Source organism: Gadus macrocephalus, chromosome 6 (genome assembly GCF_031168955.1).
Source record: "Gadus macrocephalus chromosome 6, ASM3116895v1".
In the NCBI taxonomy this organism is placed as follows: Eukaryota; Metazoa; Chordata; class Actinopteri; order Gadiformes; family Gadidae; genus Gadus; species Gadus macrocephalus.
Genome location: NC_082387.1, coordinates 11,617,781 through 11,641,216, shown reverse-complemented (window position 1 = coordinate 11,641,216; position 23,436 = coordinate 11,617,781). Strand labels below are relative to the sequence as shown.

At 43.4% G+C, this 23,436-nt stretch overlaps 1 protein-coding gene across 1 annotated transcript in view; it reads left to right on the top strand.

Moving 5' to 3' along the window:
- The first annotated feature begins 1,085 nt into the window (after nt 1-1,085).
- piwil2 (piwi-like RNA-mediated gene silencing 2) overlaps nt 1,086-23,436 on the top strand; it is a 37,554-nt gene continuing 15,203 nt past the window's right edge. The window contains exons 1-13 of the mRNA XM_060054132.1: nt 1,086-1,337; nt 1,679-2,170; nt 2,257-2,356; nt 7,811-7,910; nt 8,807-8,985; nt 9,245-9,332; nt 9,564-9,677; nt 12,242-12,359; nt 12,596-12,720; nt 13,798-13,878; nt 13,981-14,094; nt 20,107-20,295; nt 20,722-20,806. Of these exons, the coding sequence (XP_059910115.1) occupies nt 1,715-2,170; nt 2,257-2,356; nt 7,811-7,910; nt 8,807-8,985; nt 9,245-9,332; nt 9,564-9,677; nt 12,242-12,359; nt 12,596-12,720; nt 13,798-13,878; nt 13,981-14,094; nt 20,107-20,295; nt 20,722-20,806 (1,749 nt within the window). The 5' untranslated portion in view covers nt 1,086-1,337; nt 1,679-1,714. The remainder of the gene's footprint in view (nt 1,338-1,678; nt 2,171-2,256; nt 2,357-7,810; nt 7,911-8,806; nt 8,986-9,244; nt 9,333-9,563; nt 9,678-12,241; nt 12,360-12,595; nt 12,721-13,797; nt 13,879-13,980; nt 14,095-20,106; nt 20,296-20,721; nt 20,807-23,436) is intronic.

Here is a 23,436-nt window from a genome sequence, read left to right as displayed (position 1 = left end):
ACAGAGATATCCTGCGACACCGGGGCCTATATTAGTGGGTTCTCTTTACTTTTTCTACAGATCTGTGGGACAAAGGACACACTAATTGTCAGGTCAATTTTTTCTCTTCAATTTTGAATTACAATGCAAACTTTAATGCGTCCCACCATGTATGTCCATTGGTTACATGTTGTGACGTCGTGAGAGGCAGGGTCATTGAGGATTGCGATGTTCCCTCCTTCGATTCAATATGGTTCCAATGAAGAAACTATATTCCCAGGAGCAGCCTGATAGGAAGGGTCTGATTAGGATCCAGAAGCCAAGGCTTCGCTTGGGTAGAAGAGAGATGGAAGGATAATGTTGGTTTGAAGAAAGCTATCAGACTTTTGATGATGGCGACTTTGGTGGTATGAAATAGACCCAGAAACCTGAGTTTTGGCGATTTCTGGTCACCCACATTATAGGACACTAATCACAATGATCATATCATCATTGTGTTTGACAAAGTGATGTGATTTGTACATCTGTCCAGTGTCCATCTATTGCTCTATTGCCTGCTATCATCGAACTATCTTTTTTATCTTCCTCTCTCTCCATTGATCTATCCATCTACCTATCCTTAGCCTTCAATCCATCTGTCTGTCTGTCTGTCTGTCTGTCTGTCTGTCTGTCTGTCTGTCTGTATCTCTCAACTCAATGATGTTAAAATCACATGTATTTGCATGGTAAAGCAAATAATCATGAGATAAAAATAGAATACCATAAACATCCAAAGAATCTAAACCTACATACATCTCAATATGTATTATGCATGTTGTCTCACTCTCCCCCTCCCCCTCTCAATAGTATATAATATAATCTGATATATTGTTTAATATAATATGCATTACAGTACAACTGGTCCAATACAGATGTATTAAAACAGGAGACACTTGCGTTGGATGACCTATTTTCATCACAAAAAGTGACAAGACGTGCTACTGTCATTGTGCAATCTTGTAATTTCCTCAACATACAGTATACATTATGGCAGATGTTCGTATCTGCTGAGGGTTTTAAAGTAATTGCAGGTAATACTTGAGCCACTAGGGGGCGATTTTTGTAGTAAAGGCGACTCTTCGAGATGCTGCAATCATATTAGATTGACAGGTGATCAAACCAATAGGCATGCCTTACTTACTAATCTAGAAAAAAAAAAACGTTCATTCAGTCATTAGCTGAGAAGCAAGGTCACTGTGACAGCGTGTTTCTTAACAGTATTACGGCCACCATCGAGCGAGGGCAGACGGCAACTTTTAATTCGATGTATAGTGTACAGCAATAATAATTTTCCTCCAAGCCCAAAGACGCATATTAAGGTGAGTTAAGTCATAAGTTTACAAAGAAGAGTGAGCTGCTAAGGCGGATGCAATTTGTCACCATGCCTTGTGTTAAATCCGTTGTTTAACCGGGAAGCTACAACTCAATCAAATACAGAACCGTTATCTTTCTAATTGTAATTACTTTAGAGCCATGAAAAACGCACTCAATATCTAGAGAGGCCCACCGAGTGATCCGTACGGGTCTACTGACCACGTTAGCGTAACCTTATGTCTGGTGTAAGGTTAGCTTGTTAGCTTTTAGTTGGGTAACACGTGTCTGTCATAAAATACAATCAGACTAGCCTTCTGTTTCGAACTAGTTTGTTTGTGTCACACAGAAAGCAAACATAAATCCACATCAAATTGACCAAAGAATGGACCCTACCAAGCCGCCTACGCCCGGCTACCCGGGGGAGAAGAGTATGCCCTTGCCGCCGATGGGACGCGTGCTCAAGCCCGAAGAACAGGCCGCAGGTCGTGGTGGAGGCTTACCGTTCTCCACAGGGGGTATCAGTATAGGGCGAGGTTTCATTACTCCTGGTGGTTCATCACCTATGCAGTTTGGCCGAGGAGCAGCAATGCTCGCCAGTGTACCTTTGGTTGGATTTGCAAGAGGAATGCCCATGGCTCAAGACCGAGTAGGGATCGGCCTGGCGAGAGGCATGCGGCTCCCTGTAGCTGAACCTAAGGTAGGAACCGCAGCAGAACCGCCCAGTTGGCCAGGCTTGCATCCAAAACCTGGGCATGGACTACCGTCTGAACCTATGGTGCTTGATAAAAGGGAGAAGAAGCCTGAGAATGTGGCCCAAGGAGACGTGACAGCCAGAACGGTTAGTACTGACTAACCGTTCTTAAGGAAAATGTACCAGGATGCATGCCTTTCACTGATTAACATTCCATCCCTGTGTCTTCCCAGTTTGACCTGACCAATCAAGGCTCCTCTCTGGTGTCCATGTTTCGGGGGATTGGCCTGGAACCCTCCAAAGCATTTATGGGACGAGGACAACCACCAGGGGGTCTGTATTTATACTGTACTATTATAGTCGTTCAAATTTTGAATAAATTTAGTATTCACCTAGCCTGGTCCTACCAGACTCTCGTAGTTCATTTAAGAGAGTCTGGACCTACTCAACGTTAACCCACTTGAAGGCGGGAGTCTGTTGAAGTTTAAAACTATTGGTTTAAAACTATATAGTTTAAAACATTTTAGAGTTTAACACGGTTTTAAACTCAAGAAGTCACGTGACGTCTTAAGCTCCATTGCTGCGTCATATGTACTTGTGGTTTAACCTGCAGCTGTGTTTTACCTTGATCTCAATTGCTGTGTCTTCAGAGAAATTCACATCAGACATTCGAGGGCGTATTTTGTGCGTGTTAGTCTAATCTCGAAACTAACGTGGTTTTAGAGGAGACAGTTTGCAGGATGAAACAAGGCTCCATCATAACCGACACACACAGAATTAGTTTTATGAATTATTATTAATAAGTATAATACATTTACACTTATTACACCAGATAGGCCTTCAGTACAACACAGGCTACAAGAGAGGCGTGTCAAATCATCTGGCCTGGTGGAAAACAAGCTGGCCTACAAACATCACAAAAAGGCCTATGCAGCGGCACTTCAAGATGCCCGGTCCATCTAATACTCCAACATCATCCATAACAGTCCAGGAAATTCCAAACAGCTTTTCTCCACCATAAACCATCTCCACAATCCCAAAAACCGAACCCACAGCAGAACACTGCAACAGGTTTCTTGTATTTTTAAAAGTTAAGATCAATTCCAACCGATCTCTCAGGCTCCCCAGCTCCATCTTTGTCATCCGCCTGCCCACATCCAGCCCTTTTCAGCACTCTCGCTACAGTCACACAGATCGAAGTTGATGGTCGCATCAAAAAGATTCCACCTCCCCCCGGGACCCCCTCCCTACAACACTCATCAAATCTAACCTGTCTGCCATAAGCCCTCTCATCACACAAATAACATACCACTCGTTAAACTCTGGCCTTGTCCCACCCTCACTCAAAACTGTTATCAAACTTCTCCTGAAAAAACCGAAGCTACAGGAACAACTATGTAGTTCACTGTTTGAAACATTCTAATCTGGTTTCCGCACTGCCCATAGTAAAGAGACAGCGTCATTGAGGGTAACAGACATGCAAACGGCGCGCTTTTTGGCGCGAGTCGCTTTTTTATCATACATTTTGGGGACTGTGTGGTTCGTGCAGATCCGAAGTTTTTCTTTTGGGGGGGGGGGGTCGATCGGTGCGTCGATCGGTGCTCGCGTACAGGTGTCAATATTCCGTAATCTGATTGACTGAGACCCCCTGTGCCTTCGAGGTAAAGAAAAGTGATTCCGGAAATGATTTTGGTAGGGGACCAATCACAGCCCTTGCCGTCGCGTCAAAATATTGGATGCGCATGCGCACGGTAGAGCTTGGATCGGGCTCAGAAAATCAAGCCCGACCCCGAGCCCGTGCACGTTCTGTCCGAGCCCGGCCCGACCCGACACATTAACTGTAATTAGGAGCCCTAGCCCGATTTCAACCCGACAATTATTTTAACACATGTAACTTTGTACACATTTGTTACTAGGTTTACTCAGCTAAATATATATGTAAGGGATAATGTATAGAACGCCGGTCATTATCGGGAAAATAAGACCCGACAGGGCGAACAGTACACCGACGCGCAGCGAAGGCGTCTTGCTTCGCCCTGAAGAAGGGGCTTATTTTCGAAAATGACCGGCGACGTTCTATACATGATCCCGCTTATAACACGGCTACTTGCCAAAACTAAAAAAATAACTTCACATGGTGCGCCTTTTTACAATTTATTCGTTACCAGCATTCATTCATAATCTTTTCACAATGTCTTGTTTTTAAAAGATTTATGATGACTTTATGCTCTGTAAGGTGACCTTGGGTGCCTTGAAAGGCGCCTCTTAATTAAATGTATTATTATTATTATTATTCGTAGTGTTGATCAGCAGTGCAATAATAAATTGTCTGCAAAGACGGTGACGTCACTTAGCAACGGAAGACACTGGGGTTAACAAGTCACCGGACTAGCTTCCAAAGTGAACGGAGCGTTCCACGGCATTGAGAAGACCTGTGTAATAAAGGCCTATAATATTTCTGTTTATGGCATAGATTTCTCCTCAGATTAGGCCAATAAACCAATGATACAAATAAAAATAAAAACGCTTGATCAAAGCGTTTGGATCCTTTTAAAGCGTTGGCCTGACCCAGCCCAAGGATAGTGGTGGGAAATATCGGAGAAGGATGCACTTATTGTACAGCAGGACGCAGGGTGCAAGTGCAGTTGGAAGTGGTCATCAAGGCTAAAATTAGAAGGCACGATTAAGGTGAATACAGTGAAGCATAACTTTCCACTGTCTGACTTTTTCAAAAAAAATTAGAAAAAAGGATGTGCTAAATGCACACTCTGCATTAAAGAAATTAATTATGCCAGCAGGGGTGTACATGCCCTGTATGCACACTGTAAGGCAGACATTCATCGGAGGAAAGTGACAACAACAATAAGTACACAAAGTGTTGCACAGCTTCTCCGAAACCCTCTTCCAGAAACCCCCTAAGCAGCAGATAAGATCAGGGACAGTGCCAGGCCTACACTGCCAGTACCTGTACCTGTGATCACATATCCAATGCAGAGGTGTGTGTTTGTGAAAATAAATTAACTTATTTTAAAAAGTCACTTTAACTGAGTAACTAATATATTTTTTATCTTTCTAAGCAAATAGCATAGGCCTTCTCATGATAATAGGATATCATGCCGTCATATTTTTTCAGACTTCGGGTAGCTCTCTCTTTTTTTGTCATACATGTGTTTGCATCCCTGAGGTAAACAATAACCTTCTCATCTCTGTTGATTTTGGATCCCCCTCCCTGCTCATTCCTCCTCGACCTCTCAGCGGCTTTTGACACTGTCACGTAGGGCTGTAACGATACACAAATTCACGATTCGGTTCGTATCACGATTTTTGACCCACGGTTCGATACATCCCACGATTCTTTTAAATTTAAAAAGCATTTTATTTAAACAACACTTAAATACCAATTATCTTAATGTAACATTTAATAACAAATAATTTGGAACACTGAACAGATTTGAACCGAAAGAATACTATTAAAGTATAGCTAAATTAATAAAGAAATAACCAAAGATTGCAGTTGGAGGATGCTTTTTGCTGGTAGGCATAATAGGGCCCCTTTAACTGTTTGGTTGGTTTATTCAAATATCCTTATTAGCGCTTCTTATGAGGCTATGTAGCTTAAATAATGACATAACCAGGCCGTATAGAATGCAACATGTTTAATAGCCTAACTTTCAATAGATGAGGAAAAACATGAACGTCGCAATAACGAGGCATAGTGTTACGAGTAGCATATGTGTGTGCGGGAGAATGGCAGTGTGCGTATGCGTGTGTGAGTGACGTCAGCGAGTGAGTGGACGAGCGAGGAGAGCGAGCGGTAGCGCGTGTGTCTAGTGAAGAAGCGAACGAGTCCGGTAGAATAAAGTACCCATCCTGTCAATAATCGGTGGCCGCTTCATTCCGACCTATAAGCAGACAAACTGCCAGTCAAATCACACAAAACAATAGAGACAGGATCACACAGGCAATTTTTTTCGCGCTTGGCCCACTCTGGATAAATGTCGTTCATATCGCATATGAGGACTTCGACGGCTGTGGAGAAATGCAATCCTCCGTAGCCACGGAGAGCTGTGATCACAGAGAGTGCATCTCGTCACATACTTACGGCATCGATAGGAGGGGGCGCTGTCAGCAGACTATTATTTAGACAAATTATTAGCAAATTTCAATCGGACAATTTGACCGAAGAGTTAGAAAGGGCATATTGCGCTTCTGCATTCTCACACCGCGAGACAGGTTCGTGGCTTTGAGTATCGCGATTTTCGGTTTGATACGTGTATCGTTACAGCCCTACTGTCACGCCATATCCTCCTAAGCCGCCTCGATTACAATTAGGGCATTTATCAGACGCTTTTATCCAAAGCAATTTAAATGGGTTAATACACACATTGACACACCAACGGCAGAGTCAACCATGCAAGGCAGCCAGCTCGTCAGGAGCAGTTAGGGTTAAGTGTCTTGCTCAGGGACACATCAACACTGGGGAGCTGGGGATCGAACTAGCAACCTTTCGGTTACAAGACGACTGCTCTACCTCCTGAGCTAAGCCGACCCTTCTCCTTTGCCTCCACACCAACATTGGTCTCCGTCACTCCACACTTGACTGGTTCACCTTGTACCTCACTGACAGGACGGAGTACTTCAGCCTGGGATCTGCCAGGTCCTCAACAGCCCCCATCACTTTTGGTGCCCCCAAGGATCTGTCCTAGGACCCCTGAACTTCATTTTATACATGCTGCCACTGGGTCGTGTCATCAGCCGACACGGCATCTCTTTTCACTGCTATGCCGATGGCACTCAGTTGTACCTGAGAAACGACCCCAACCTATGCTCTACCCCGGTCTCTTTATCATCATCATCATCTTCTCCCTCTTCACCGTCATCTCTAGCCCTCTCCAACTGCCTCGAGGAACTTAGGGCGTGGATGAGTCACAACTTCCTCCAGCTGAACAGCTCTATAACTGAAGCCATACAAATTGGCACCCCTCATCAGGTCCAGTCATCACCCATAACCACCATCTCCTTCTCCGTTCAAGACATCCCCCTCTCAACCACAGTTAGCACCCTCGTTGTGAAGCTGGACCCACAACTGAACTTTGCAAACCACACCAAACATCTGTACAAAACCTGCTTTTTCCATATCGAGAACATTTCTAAACTCCTCCCCTTCCTCACTTTCTCTCGCTCATCGGTATACCCAATAAACACCTTCAGAAACTTCAATTCATTCAGAACTGATGAACTGATGAAAACCCGCAAATATGACCACATCACCCCCAACCTCAGAACCTCCACTTGTTCCCCATAACCACAATAATTCAATACAAGATCGCCATCATCACCCACCTTTGCATCTACAGCAACGGCCCGCAATACCTCAAAGACCTCCTTACACCTGACTTTTTCCACCCATAACCTCCGGTCCCAAAGCACAGATCTCCATCAGCCCCGCACAAGACTTCACACCATAGGAGACCGAGGCTTCTGCTCCTCTGCCCCTCACATCTGGAACTCCCTCCCTGAACATCTGCGAAAACCCCAGTCTTTGGACATTTTTAAAAAAGGGCGAACAACTTTTTTGTTCAAGCAGGCGTTCTTAAATTTCCTTAAATTTTCCAAATTCACTATGCACTTCAACTCACTCTGCACTTCAAAAAACTGATTTTTATTAATTTATTATATCACTGGATTTTAATTAGCACTTTGAGATTATTGTATGAAAAATGCTTTACAAATCAAATGTATTAATTAGATAAATTAATTGTCATTATAAATCTGTATTTCTCGTAGGACTGATGGCAGCTGGAGACGCAACTGCAGAAATGAGGTTGCCACCAGGCAGCCCAGGGACGGGTGAGAAACCGCAGGACAACACGGGTCCAGTCAGCAGGTAGGACTCCTGGCTGTTGATACTATAAACGTACACACAGGGCCCATAATTTATACCTGCCACCAGCCAAATTCGTTCTGATTTGACCTTTTGCCAGGCGAAAAGGTTGCATATTTAGCATATGTTGCATATTTGAGCAATTGGGTGGTTAGTTTATTTATTTTCATTTTGGTAGATACAAATATCTAATTTTAAAGTTTAATTACGACCCAACACACGCCCACACAGAAGAAAATAGTAGCACAGCCTTAGAGGCATAAGACTACACATTCTTCTGTTTGTGGTGGTGGTGGTGGTAGTAGTGAAGTAATGATTAATAAAAGTTATTTAAAGGTTTTAATTAATTTACTTAACTACATTTGAGCTTTGTTAGAAAAGGTGGGGGTGTTAATACCAAGTTTACAGGGTCGATCATACTGCAAAGTGTGATAAGCACACAATGCCTACAAACCTATTGCTCCTACTTTACTGCTTTGTAGTGCTTGAGCACACACTGAGCTTCCTATTTACACACCATGTTTTACTGCCGGCTTCTAGTGTTGCACAAAAGTTGCTCGCATTTGTTTTATAGACTGCAAGTTATTTTTGAAAATATGCCAAATGACCAGAGGTCTTTAGGGATAGGGGGGGGCGGAGGGAGAGCGGGTTGTCTGGCAAACGGAAGGGTGCAGGTTAGGTCCCTGGCTCCTCATAGTGGTGAGTTGTCCCTGAGCTAGACATTTAACCCCAACTGCTCCCGATGAGCTGGCCGTTCCCTTGCATGGTAGACAGCCCAATCAGTCCCACGACGTGGGTGAATGTGAGGCACAAAGTCGTATGTGTTTCCAGCGGCCACTGGTAAAAAAAAAAATTAAACGGGAATGTCCGTGAAACTCGAATGTCATGACCTATTTCAGCTTCCTTGGCCGTGGCCTGCCACCCAGTGCGAGGATGATGGGCCTTGGACGGGCTGCGATGCCTTACCTGGGCATGGGCAGGGGACCCTCTGTGGCTCCCTCTCTCCTCCAGGCCCCCCCGAGTCCTGCCGCCTCCACCACATTCAGTCTGCCGACACCCCCTACCAGCCCTGCCGCAGGTAGGGAACAGAAATGATTCATCGTCATATGACGCATCCGAAGCCTTGGTATGTCAAGAGTTATTTGTCACACAGCCCTGTAAGGATTGGTGGAGGCGTTGGGTGTTTTGATATTTACTTAAAGTATTAATGTGTATTGATCACAAAAAATTATATTGTGTCATTTATGATCAAAGGGTTGGTTACCATTTGTTATCGTTAGGTATTTTATGTAGGTTTTTCAGCCTAATACAAAATTCAGTGTTTTTTTAACCCATAGAAACTATGCAGGCTCCATCTCCTCAACAATCTCCAGGGCACCCTATCGGCACTCCGACCAAAGTGCCTCTTGCCCTGGACAAAACAAGGTACTTGGAACTTAACTTTCACGGGTGTTATATGTGGATAGAAATATAAACACTATATTGCCTTTTGTTTGGTTTAGAAAAGTGTTTCTGGTGCTTGGTGCCAATGCTTGTTTTTGTTTTTCTCTGAATGTTCTTTGTGTTGGAATAGGTGCAATATTAATAAACGTGCCACGCCTTATCTTTGATTAATTGCTGATAACTTCACTTCCTCCATGTTACTCTTCTCCCCAGCAAAGAGCCACTGAACAAGGTGGGGACCAAAGGACGACCCATAACTATAGGATCAAACCACGTGTCCATCGGCCTCAAGAACGAGGCAGTGTACCAATACCATGTTACATTTACGTAAGTATATGAATTAGCTGATGGAGGTATAAGGAATACATTTCAGAGTTTCCCGTAAATAAAAAAATCCAGCGGCCATACTGAGGTGTGTTTGAGGTGCACTGTGTGGATGTGCTGATGTGTGTGTATGTGTGTGCACGGTGCTGTGTAGGGCTGCAACTAACGATTATTTTAATAATAGATTAATCTGTCGATTATTTTTTCGATTAATCGATGAATCTGATAAAAAAAAGAAAAAAATTTGGAATTGCCGCATCTTTATTCAAAAACTGAAAATTACTACAAATTCACAGTGCAGACTGGTGTAAAAACACCAGGTTATTGCTCCAACGTCCCGGAACTATTAAAAGTAATATTAAATAATAAAATACACAAACACTGGGATAACACAAAAAAAAACATACAATGTATGATATACTTTTTTATATGTATATAAGGGATGTCCATGGTTAACCGGTCGAACCTATTGATACCATTTTCGAGACTCCTTGAAATAGAACTTGTAATATTGCTTTAATTGCTGATAAGATGATAGTTCAAGATAGGACATTTATTTAAACAGGTCATAATTATATCTTTACTATCTATTTATATTACTGGGAAAACAAGTTTTCACCAAAATCTCTATTATTATTATTATTTTTCTGTTGCATTTGAACGCATCAATCATATTACTGAGCCGACCTGAACACATCACATTTGAAATTGTTTGTGACCATTGGTTAGTTTTTAAGCTAACTAGCTCTATATCCTGCCGATTTTAACATGGATTTAAAAACTGCATTACTATTTTTAACTGACGGGACTTTCTACACCGTCCGGTTGCGTGATTACTACCGCTGCTTTGAATGACTGTTGATGCACGCGGTGCCGACTCCGAGCCCGTCTGCACAACGTCTACAGCAGCAGCAGCTGACAGTTTTCGGTTGGACTAGACGGATACTGAGTTGAAGGAGTTTTTTTAACCCAAAGACAGTGAAGGTCCAACACTTTTATGTAGGCCTACAGTCCAGTTTTAAGATATGACCAAAATACAAGCTGTGGTCGCTCACACTAAAGCTCGCTGTGGGCGTGCATGAACCATGAACCAACCTGTCGGCGGCTGGCTGTAAACAGTGCTGCGCCTATGAGTAACTTATTAATCGTGCGACACAACGAATCGACGACCAAATTCGTTGCCAACGCATTTAGTAATCGATTTTTATCGATTCGTTGTTGCAGCCCTAGTGCTGTGTGTGTGTGCACGGTGCTGTAGTGTGTGTGTGTGTGAACTAGAGCCCGACCGATATAGAATTTTTAAGGCCGATACGATACGAATATTTTGTGATTTAAAAATCCGATATGCCGATATATCGGCCTATATATATATATATATATATATATATATATATATATATATATATATATTAAAAAAAAATCCAGAAACGCGCAACAAAACAAACACATTTCCCTAACATTGGTTATTTGTAGTTATCCTTTAAATCCTTTTCACACTCAGCTAAGGCCTAAAAAATAAAATTGTTTGGTTCCGGTTTCCGACCGACCCTGTCAATTTATGTGCGACCCAAATTATTTTATGAGCTTTAAAAAAAATATATATATCTTTTTTTTTTATGCAAACTATAATCACGTTTTGGTACAGCACCTCTTCATTCTGTACAAGGATGAGCGAATTTTCTCGTTTTTAAATGAAAACAACCTACCTATCATTCACTGCCGCTGGAAAAAATAAAATAAAAAAATAAAATAAATTCCCTACCTACCCATGACCTCAACTGACAACCAACAGGAACCAAACTTTTTTTTTTTTTAGGCCTAACACATAACAACAGCAAAACTGGACATGGTAGTCATGAATTAAGTCATGCTTATCGACTTTAGAGAATTGATGGGGATGTTCTGTTAATTGTTATTCAAGCAATGTATTTCTCGTGACAGTTGCCAACTTACCATGAACACACTTGCACACATGAACAACACCGATGATCTCCGTCGATCTCCGTCATTCACTCTGCCTAACTCTGGCTGAATCAGCGGGTTTGGGGCGTTAGAGCGCCCTCTGGTGGATAAACTATTTTTTTATATTCATTTATCGGCCATTATAAATGCCGATACCGAATAGTTTGAAGAATGCCTAATATCGGCCTGCCGATATATATCGGTCGGGCTCTAGTGTGAACGGTGCTGATGTGTGTGTGAACGGTGCTGATGTGTGTGTGCACGGTGCAGATGTGCGTTTGCACGGTGCAGATGTGCACGTTGGGGATGTGTGTGGGAGCAGAATGGTTTTAGTGTCATAACTGGTTCCAGTATGGCTTTGGTGCACTTCGACAGAGATCATCTAAAACAAGGATTTAACAATATAACACGACAGAAAATGGAATGCGAGTGCCAGGGCTCTCAACTCACTTTATCACCATCCATCAGGAACGTTCCCCAAATACAATCAAAGGGGGCTATAAAGTCAAAATTCTACTTTTTGTATAAAATCACTCTGAAGGAAAGGTTGTTGCCTTCTCTTTTTACGTTAACAGCTGGTCTGTATTTCTGTCGTATGTTTTTAGGCCCAACATTGAGTCAATGTCGATGCGGTTTGCTATGATGAAGGCTCACCGCCCGACCACCGGAGAAGTTGTGGCTTTTGATGGCTCAATCCTCTTCCTACCGATGAAGTTGAAGGATGTGAGTGACTACAAATGAAAGAAGCCATCAATGGCAGAAGTCCATCATGAGCTACGTTTGATGTCTTAAATGTTCTTGCTGTGACTGAAAAGGCAAAGAAACAAAATTGTTTGTGACCTAATCGTCCAAAACATCATTCATGGACCTAATGGGGAATGTGACTTGATGAATAAATCAAAGCAACTCGTTGAACAAGAGTCACTCGCTGAGGCTGGACTTCTCTCGTCGGTACGCAGGTGGTGCTCCTGAAGAGCGAACGGCGGACCGACAACCAGGAAATAGAGGTCAAGATCCAGATGACCAAGATCCTGCCCCCCAACTCGGATCTCTGCATTACCTTCTACAACGTGGTGCTGAGGAGGTACCAGAGCAGAGGCTGATGGGAACGAATATAGAAGCAGTCAAATATAGCTGCAGGAGATGGAGATGCAATATGGTTCTTTTCGTGCCCCAAACCTTTGATTAGCATTTCTGACTTGATTTTTTTAAGTGGAAAAAACGAGTTGGAATTTGTCAGTTATGTCATAAATGTAAGTTCAGGCGGAAAGAGCGCCAGTAGCTGAAGAGAGAGCAGGTCTTCTGGCAACCGTGTAGCGGCGAACAAAAGGTTTTTGATTCAAGAAGTATCCGGTCATCTTTGATGAAAGAGGATGTTAAATGTGTGAGTGAATGGGGATCAATGAGCGACTGAATCTGTTGGTACGTGTGAATGGCTGCCATGGGAAGCGTTCAATACTTAGGGTGGTCACGGAGGGGATAAAAAAAGTAATATAAATGCTGTCCGTTTCTCATGGTTAAGGATGATGAAAAGCTTGGGTTATAGCCAAGTAGTGATGTCATGCAGACTGCATATTGTTATAGCGGGCAGCTCCCAGACAAGTTGATGACATTTTGAAATATTTTTGAATCATGTTAGATATCTACTCATAATTCCTAAAAATAGAAAATTGCTTGGCAGTTTCTCCTTATCCGGGATGGAAGATGGGACCTAACCACAGCGAGTTCACTGATGTTAATTTGACAAGCTTGGCTTTGTGTGTGAAAGATTGAGTGTTCTGAGGTTTCAGAAAGCTTGTATGTCGTCCGCTTGTAGTGTATAAACTCATCAATTGATTCCCATCTCCAGGGATCACGCTTTTGTTAAAAAATAATTCTAGGAGCCCGGAAGGTCCGCTAAAGGTCTATCGAGGATACATTTGTTATAAACATTGTCTTAAACTGCCACAAAGTGCACTCCCTCTGTAGCATCATTATTAAACAGCGTTTCCAGCAAGCCAGGTGGCAGCAGGGTGTTTTATTAATAATTTTCTTCTCGATTAAATAAGCCAAGCACTTAAGGAGGAAATTATTGTATGCGTGTCATATGCCTCCCATCCTGACGAAGACACTTAAAAACATTCACGTCTTCTTTCCTGCCAACTTGTGTCACCAACCGAAGGATCATGAAAATGGTTGGGCTGAAGCTTGTTGGACACAATCATTTCGACCCACAAAGTGCCATCATTCTGGGAAAACATCGGTGAGTTGCCAGATCTGGCATTGCTCTCTAAATGCCCAGGAGACGGCCCAGAACCATTGTGTGTGTGTGTGTGTGTGTGTGTGTGTGTGTGTGTGCTTGCAGACTGCAGGTGTGGCCTGGGTACACGACCAGCATCAAGAGAACGGACGGCGGTCTGTTTCTGTCGGTGGACGTGGCCCACAAAGTGCTGAGGAACGACTCGGTGCTTAATGCCATGTGAGTTCACTCTTCAAAACATCCTATGAACGGCATATGTGGTTACAATGGGTAACCAAACATGGAGTTACAATGAGTCACAGCACATGTAGTTATATAGAGAAACCTTAAATGTATTAACGCTAAATAAATAACTCTAACTGTAGTATCATATCTGAATCCAAAGTCAATGCGACACTTGTCTTGTCGTCTAGAAATACAGATGTCGTGTTATCTTTCCTCGTGTTTAGTATGCGACAAATCTGGAATGCATTAGGGCTGACGCCTTCTGGTCGGTTGGTCGATGTGCCCTTGCCTGACCAAATTCTCATCGGTCGGACAATCATCGTTGTTATCTTTATAAGGAGAAAAGCACTTGTTAATCCATTTTTTTCGGTGGCTGGAGGGACTGATGCAGACAAAGTTTTTAATCTTTAAGGATGGGCTTTATTGTGTAAGACATAACATTGATTATGATTACAAATCATATTCAATTATATTTGACCAAACAAATGTTTGTTTGAGTAATCGTATGGTTCATACCAACGGCCCCCAACCCAGGAGCCGGTACCGGGTCGCGAAGACTAGTTGACGTTACGGCTGTGCGATATATCGAATATACTCAATATATCTCTGAAATAGCTGTGTGAGATACATAAAATTATTATTTCGTAAGTATCGAGTGTTTTAGGGTCATCTGGGGTTTTTCAAGCAGCAGCCGAGACTTGCCTTGGTTTCGTGTTTAAAACATTCTCCGGGGGCTTTCTCCCTCTCCCTCATGCCGTAACGTGAGTGAGGGGTAAAAAAAACACTTGCGTCACACACTCACCAACCAATCCCACGCGACATCTAGGTGCGGAAGTTTCAAGTTTCTTATTAGTTATTTTCGGAACTGCTGGTTCCGAAAATAACTAATAAGGGATCAGTGATCTGGCAGTTTTTTGGATATCGAGAGGAGGACAGGGAGCAAAACGCGCCAATGCTTGTAACGTCTTCACCATTTTTTTCAGCAGCGGTGGTGTGGTCCCCGATCCCTCTAGGGGGGTCCGGGGGCATGCCCCCCCGGCCAAAATTCTTTTGTACCCTTTACATTCGAATGCATGAATCTGGTGCACTTTGAGAGGAGAATATGCACTTAAATCCTATTCAAACAGTCCTGTGTATTACTGTAGATGGGATTATTGGTGTTGTAACTTTGCCTTTTGTGTCTTCATTTACAGATTTTTATATTTTTGTATAGTAATATTTAAACAAAAAATGCCACAACGCAAATATAATTTGCACAATTTATTTACAGATTTTTGCCTAATGCTTAAAGGTCCCATGACATGAAAATCTCAATTTATGAGGTTTTCTAACATAAATATGAGTTCCCCTAGCCTGCCTATGGTCCCCCAGTGGCTAAAACTTGCGTTTGGTGTAAAACGAGCACTAGCTGTTCTGCTCGCCTTTGAAAAAACGGAGGCTCAAGCGCGCTGATTTGGAAATCTGTGCTCATGACGTCATGAGGAATCTCAGCTCCTCCCCTTACTCTGCCTGGCCCGCCCAGAGACGTTGGCCCGCCAATGAGACTCGACCGTGCGAGCGCCACATGTGTGTGTGTGAATACACACACTGTAACGCAAGTGTTTCTTGTCGGTTCTTTGACGTGTCTTGTATTTCCACAACGAGACTGTCGTGGGGGTTATCTAAGCCATGGTTGAGAAGGAATTGGGGGAAAGGAACTTTGGTTTGACTCGCTGAAGTACATGAACTGCGACATGCCGCCGGTTGCCGCGAGGCACCATCGCCCGGCAGCGGGCATCCGGCCGCAGGCAGCGCACGGTTCAGTCGACTTCAGGTTGATGTGAAAGTGGAAGAACCAGAGACGTCGCAGAACCCGACAAAGTCGTTTGTGATTCATAATATCGTCTGGAGGCGCACACAATATGTTATATGATATAGATATCTATGTATTATATGATATTATTTAGATATAGAGCTCCAGGACTGTAACGCAAGTGTTGTACACTTCCTTGTTATTTGGATAACCGTTCTGCTGTTGGTGTGATGGCGCATAACACGTCGGACTCTCGTCTCTGGTATTTCTACAACGAGACTCGTATTGGGGGTTATCTCAGCCAAGGTTGAGAATGAATTGGGGGGGGAAGGAAATTTGGCTTTGACTCCCTCAAGAACATGAACCACGACAAGGAGGAGAAAGGGATCTTTGCCGGGCAGCGCTTATGCACCTCCGCCTCCGGCGGTGGTCCCTCAGCGGGGCTCAAGCGGGAGACATTCGCCGCCAACAATCCCTTTCTCCTCCATGTCGTGGTTCATGTTCTTGAGGGAGTCAAAGCCAAAGTTCCTTCCCCCCAATTCATTCTCAACCATGGCTCAGATAACCCCCACGACAGTCTCGTTGTGGAAATACAAGACACGTCAAAGAACCGACAAGAAACACTTGCGTTACAGTGTGTGTATTCACACACACACATGTGGCGCTCAGTGTGAGCGCCACGTTACAGTGTGTGTATTCACATTGATGTGGACGTTGAAGAACCAGGAACGTCGGAGAACCCAACGCGGTCGTTTGAGATTCATAATATCGGCTCACACAGCTTTTGGCCATGATAATATATATTATATGATATAGATATGTGTAGGCTATATGATAATATTTAGATATAGAGCCCCAGGACTCCCGTGTGTTCTAGAATATTTACAGAACACGGCTAAAGGCTGTGTGCGGCTCGCCATTGCGATACATCCACTGTAAACAGAGCGCATGGTGGCTGCAAGCTGCTCAGGGCCACACCCCCACCCTCCTCCTTGACACGCCCACCGAAACAGCGCATTTGGGGGAAGCTCAATGTGCGACTGGCTCGGAGTGGCTGTAACTCTGCACCACGGCTGAATTTAGGGAACGTCTTTGAATACTGTGTTAGTTGCCCACTAATACCTATATTAAAGAATACATAAAATAGCATGTCATGGGACCTTTAATATCCTAAACATGGTTGCTATGCCCAAAGCATAACTGTTTTTTACATAAGACACTTTGTTCAAAAATGAAATCTCCTGCAACAATGGGCCAAACACATCTTTTTAAATTATTAACTAAAATTTAACCTAACTAAGAACACAGACTCACACACATATAAAATAAAGCTAATTGAATACCAATCAGTGTGAGCCTTAGCACTACAAATAGACCTCAGGTGAGCTCAGCTCCTTTGTGAGACAGTGAGTGTCAGGGGAAGAGGACAAGAGAGCGATGATAAGCTTGTTATTGCTTAAAACACTTCTTCTTAGTCTTGGGAGTCAAAAAGTGATGAGAAAATTATAAAATAAATTAAGTCATACATAATGTAAACTATTCATGATCTTTTAAGAAGTCCTTAGGTTTTTTCCCTGCATTTATGCTAATGACCACATGCTTACAGGCGATTAGCATAAATCCCTAACTAAAATGCGCGATGAAAACGGATTTTATATGGCAATAAAGAACAACATCGGATCTAACAGTATGGATTCATTTTTCAAAGTTCCCGAAAATACCAAGGCTATAAATTCCTGACTGGATATAAGCTCCTGTAAAGGCTATGAGTGATCCCAAAAAGAGCGACCACACACACACACACACACACACACACACACACACACACACACACACACACACACACACACACACACACAATACTAGAGGAAAAACGGCACGGAGGTTGCGGTTTATAGATACAATAAAATGATTGGGCTCAGAGGGTTTTTAACACTGGTGGTCATGTAGCGACACATTTTAGCAACTTACTTTCTCTCTCTCTCTCTGTCTGCCTCTCTCTGTCTGTCTCTCTCTTTCCTTCTTTCTTCGATCTTCCGCTTCACTCGCTACTGCTAGAATCAATGTAACTTTGCAACCGTGTAGGGTAGCCTACTGCCAACAACTGCCACACTCGCTGTGTATTTTTCTTGATGTTGGTTACGTGACGATGTGCCGCGTGCTGCGCAATTGACGTTACGCGCTGTACATTTTCTAAAAGGAGCTACGTAAAAAAATAATTAATAATAATAATTAGGAGAAGGATTTTTATTGCAGCGGCGGAGAAAATTCAGCAGCGGCGGCACGCCGCTGCTGTGTGAACGTGGGGGAAACACTGGTCTTGTCTGATATGATGTCGTCATGGTTACCAGCTGCACACTCCGTAACAGTTACACACAATCGGAATACAAGGTGCTCCCTCGTCTTATGCTACTTCTCTAGCTATAAGTTAGCCTCGGAAAACATCTTTGTTTTACCCTACTTCAAGCAACCATAAAGAGTTAACTGGGACGTGTCTGCGTGGTTTGTTGGGGAGAGGAGTTATCTGTCTGTTCGACCACGGCAAGGCGCTGGGGGTAGAGGGCAGCACACCTACAATTCCTAAATAAATTAATTCAATGGGTTCAAAAATATCGGACACATTGTATCAAAATTAGTTTATAATATTTTAGTTTAATTCATTGCAATGGCCTACATATAAAGAAAATGCTATTTGTTATTGTATATTTAAGCAATAGATCACGCCAGGCTGTGGTATGTGCTCATTATACCACTGTTAAGGGGCGTTGTCCGGCCCCGACGCGCAGCGGAGGGCCGGCGACCCCCTTCACAGTGGTATAATTAGCACATGCCACTGACTGAAGTGATCTATTGCTTTTATACAACGGTTACTGTTATGGCGAAACGAAAGTCATAGACACACTACATTAAAAAGAAACCAAGAAAGTCAAAGTAGCCGTTTTATTAAAGACTACCAAAAAGTAGTCCCTCCTGGCTGCCTTCAAAATGCACGACGGTCGCTATGCAACACACTTTAGCGTCCCTCCGAGAGAACGGTTGTGACGGTTTCCACTTCAAGGCGCGGAGTGATACTTTCACAAAATGATCGGGCTTCATAGCAGTTATGTATACGCTCATTATACAACAGTTAGGAACCAATCAGATCGCTGGATTTAGGCCCCCCGTTGTATAATTATTATTTTGTTATTTGTTATTTGTGTAAAATATTTTTAGATGATTCAGCCTTAATGTTTATAAGTCTATTAATGTTTATTTTTCTCTCTCTCTCTCTCCTGAGCTTCTCAGTTTAATTTTGCCTCTATTGTAATTTTGAAGATTGTTTTTGCAGTTTGTGCTTTGTTTGAAAAAAAAGTGTCTTTCAACTCAATTGTGATTAATCACTAACATGAAAATATAAAATGTTTTGATGGAAACCACCTGGAAAGGTATATAGTCTGCAGGGATTGTAGTGTTGACAGTAAAGGGTAAAAGTGTGATTTCATGGGGTCCTTTAAAGGAGATTTCAAAATATTAAGATGTATATCGTGAAATGGAGAAATTGTATCGGGATATTAATTTCTTCCCATATCGCACAGCCCTAGACGTGCCAAAAAAATCAAGACCAATCGATCAGCCAACCAAGATATGTAACATGCTCTTGCAAGTTTTTACACGGAGCATGTCAATACTGCCCCTTCCATACAAATCTAGGATTGAGATGTCTATGATGGACCTTTTTGCCGGATGTCTTGTTTCATACAGAAATCACAAGCGCTAGAAATATAAATGTTTTAAATCCGCTTGTCCTATGAATATGCTTAGAAGAGATGTGCAATATTCATTAAGACACCTCGCTAAGCCATCCTGGGCTAGGCTTGCAATAGGCGGGGGCGATCTGGATTGACCTTTCAGACCAGTCGGGGAGTTTGAGTGCTTGATGAGAACAGTGCCCGGTAACTGACTAAATCGTGGGATTTGTTGGTACATGAAGAAAATGGTGCTAGAAGATGGATGGATGGATGGATATGTACCTTTTTGTTATCCCCAATGGGAAATTGCTTTGTTGCAGCACAACCAGACAGGACAAGAGAACAAGACAACAAACTCGGGTGTACAATAAGCGGTTGTATATAATGAAGGTTAACCTTTAAATTTAACTGCGGTGCACCGAGTTGAAATTCCCTACTTAATTGACTTAAAACTAAAACGTGTCATGACCGCTGTTTGTCTTTCAGGAACATCATTTATCAACAGAGCACAGAGTACTTCCAGGACGAGTGTGCCAAGGAGCTGGTCGGTAGCATCGTCATTACGCGCTACAACAACCGCACGTACCGCATCGATGACATTGAGTGGAAAAAGGCTCCTAAAGACGCCTTCACACTCGCTGACGGCTCCAACACCACCTTCGTAGACTACTACAGGTACCACCAACCGCCTTTTCATAGCTGCTATCAGGGCTGTGCAATTATTCTAATTTTGATCGTAATTTCGATTTTTGGGTCAAAACATCTTTCTAAGGTATATTTTGTCAAACATTATTGTATTATTTGAACTTTTCTGTTTGACAATTTTGTTCTCAGTTACCACGTGTTTTTTTTCGAGAGAAATGCTGAATATAGCGTGACTATGAAAAATAAGCGTGACTATGATCTTTTCCATAATCGAGCATGCCTAACTCGTATCGCTTTTAAAATGCCTCTTGAACCAGAGGCTCAAAAGGCAAGTGGGCCTCTAGTTTTGTTTGAATACCAGACTTTTATTGTAAGCAGAATACCTGGCCCAAAAAGTAAAACCACAGCTGTTTAATACTTAACTGCACATGTACTATGTGTGACATGGCCGAGCAGCAAGAACTATGGGATCACAATCAAGGAGCTGGACCAACCCCTGCTGGTCAATCGACCCAAGGAGAGGTCCAACCCAGGAGGGAAGGTGAACTGAACCCATTACCATCACATTCACAGAAAACACATCCTAGTCCTCCCAACAGTCGAACACGGTTTTGTTTGTTTGTTTGAGGCTCAATTCTTACGGCAGTGTGCCCTCTTGTGGCTAGAATCTACTGCATTCCTTTTTCCGTTTGAAGGATATGACAAATGCTGTCACTGATGACGTAATGACAAGCCTCACACTATTATAATTATTATGAATGAGTTTTCAAATCAAACATAATATCCCTAATGAGTTATTGAACTCGAACTCTGTGGGAAATGTTAAGGGCTGTGTATAATGAGTTCTGTCATTTTATGTGAAATATGTTTAGGATACATTTTCCACATTCGATTTATTTAGCTTACTTTGTGTGAGTAGCAGGCAAGAAGAACAGAAGTATTCTGTGTCCCGTCATGTGTGTGGTTGTTGGCTGGTTAGGCAGCCTTACCTGGCTTGAGTCAAGCTGCTTAGACCCTTGGGCTTGGTGAGGTTGCATACCTGAAGTGCATTGAGAAATGGTAAATGGACTGCATTTATACAGCGCTTTTCCAACCTATGGCCACTCAAAGCACCCACTCATTCACGCCTTGACACATGGCTCTACCATGCAAGGCAACAGACAGCTCGTCAGGAGCAACTTTGGTTAAGGTACTGCTCAGTAAGACCATAACACCTGGCTAAGACTAGCCGGGGTATCAGACCAGCAATCTTCCAGTTGCCAGATCGCCCACTCTACCTCCTGAGTAACTGTCGCCCCTGTAATCAAGGCACACAAATATAAACCAGCCATCAGCCACACATTCCCCACTGTGAAACCAAGAACTAGGGATGGGCCGATAGTCGATTCTATCGACTATCGACAATAGATGGATTCAATCGTCGATCGTCTCAATTTGCCGATAAAAAGCCGCTATTTAAAAAAATATATAATAATAAAAAAAAAATCGAAATACAGCGCTGTGGTAGCTATTTTTACAACTTAAAAAGCCCCGCAAATTGTAATTGAAATGAACTGGCACAGGTGGAAAACACACTATAGCGCTGACCTGCCGTATTCACTCACTGCTGCGAGAGGGGAGGGGCTCGAAACCTACCGGTCTGCTCGCACGGCAAAATGACATCACACCCTGCTGCACCATTTCCGGGTCACAGCTGTGGTACATGAGCTGTGTTCGAAATCGTTCCCTATTCACTCACTCACTCACGGTTCGGATCGGGTCACGGTTTTTGAGTCACGGGTCGGATCATTTTCGGATCAACAACAACAATAAAGATAACAAGACAAATGTGACTTTAAATAAAATCTTTTAACTGTGTAAAAACAAAATAAATTGAAAATGTTGGTAATAATCCTGCTTCCTTTAAGCATGGTCAATATTTAAAAAAAAATGCAATTTGAGGCATTATTCCTTCTTCTTTTTAACATGGATAGGATAGTAAATAATCCCTAACCCTGGATTTACAATTCAGGATGTCTGCATTGCCTGGGGAGAGTTTAGAGTCTACACTCTCCCAAGGCAATGCAGATATCCTTATCTTCTTTTTTTTTGTTTGGTAGCGAAATACAGATTTCGGTTGGGAGACTCATGCTCATTGCAAGGGGGGTTGGTTGTAGTCTTTTCGCTCGGTTCTAGCCCTACTGTTGATACGCAAAAAGACTACAACCAAACCTAAAGACGTCCTGTGCCGGTTCACGTTTCAATGGGATTTACGGAACGCCAAATAAAACACAACAGAAACTGTATTTCGCTACGATACTTGATGATGTTGTTAATACCGGAATTGTCCTCTAAACATGCGCTGATCACGTCAACGCACAACTTTTTTTTTTAATCAGCCGATCCGCGGATCACTTGCGTCCCGAACCGTGATGGTGTCAGGGTGTGTGTGTTTCCCTGTGTTTCCCTCCTGTGTTGATTACTGTTCCCTCCCCTAATGTGTCTCAGCTGTTCCTCGTTGTGTTTGTTATTTAAGCCCTTGTCTTTCCTTTGTTCCTTGTGCTGTCATTATAGTTTGTTGGTCCTGCGTGCTCTCTGTGGCTACCTGTGTTCCCTTACTCCTTACTCCTTGCTCCTTGCCTTAGCCTTTTGGCAGAAATAAAGTGCCGTTTCCAATACCGTCTGCGTTTGGGTCCTACCTGCACCTCCTGCACCCTCAACCCCCTAACAGAATGACAGCACCAAGTTTGGACCCAGCGGACGCTCTGTTTTTCCGTGAGTTGGAGGATTTGTTGGTGACGATAATCCTAGCTATGGATGGCTGGGAGAACATTCCCAGCAGGAAGGAGCAGGAGGCTGTGTTGGGGCGTATGTGCAGGGCTGTTGCGTCAAGGCCCGAGTTGGAGGACGCCTTACCCGAGTGGGCAGTCGAGCTGCTCAACCCCACAACCTTTTGGCCGGAGAGCTACATGCCACTGCCACCGGACTTTGGTGACCGGCCTAAGCCTCCACGCTCCTGCTCTCAGCCTCTGATCCCCAGCTACCGGCCTCTGCCCCCGGCCCCCAGCTACCGGCCTCTGTCCCCGGCCCACAGCTACCGGCCTCTGCCCCCGGCCCACAGTTACCGGCCTCTGCCCCCGGCCCCCAGCTACCGGCCTCTGCCCCCGGCCCACAGCTACCGGCCTCTGCCCC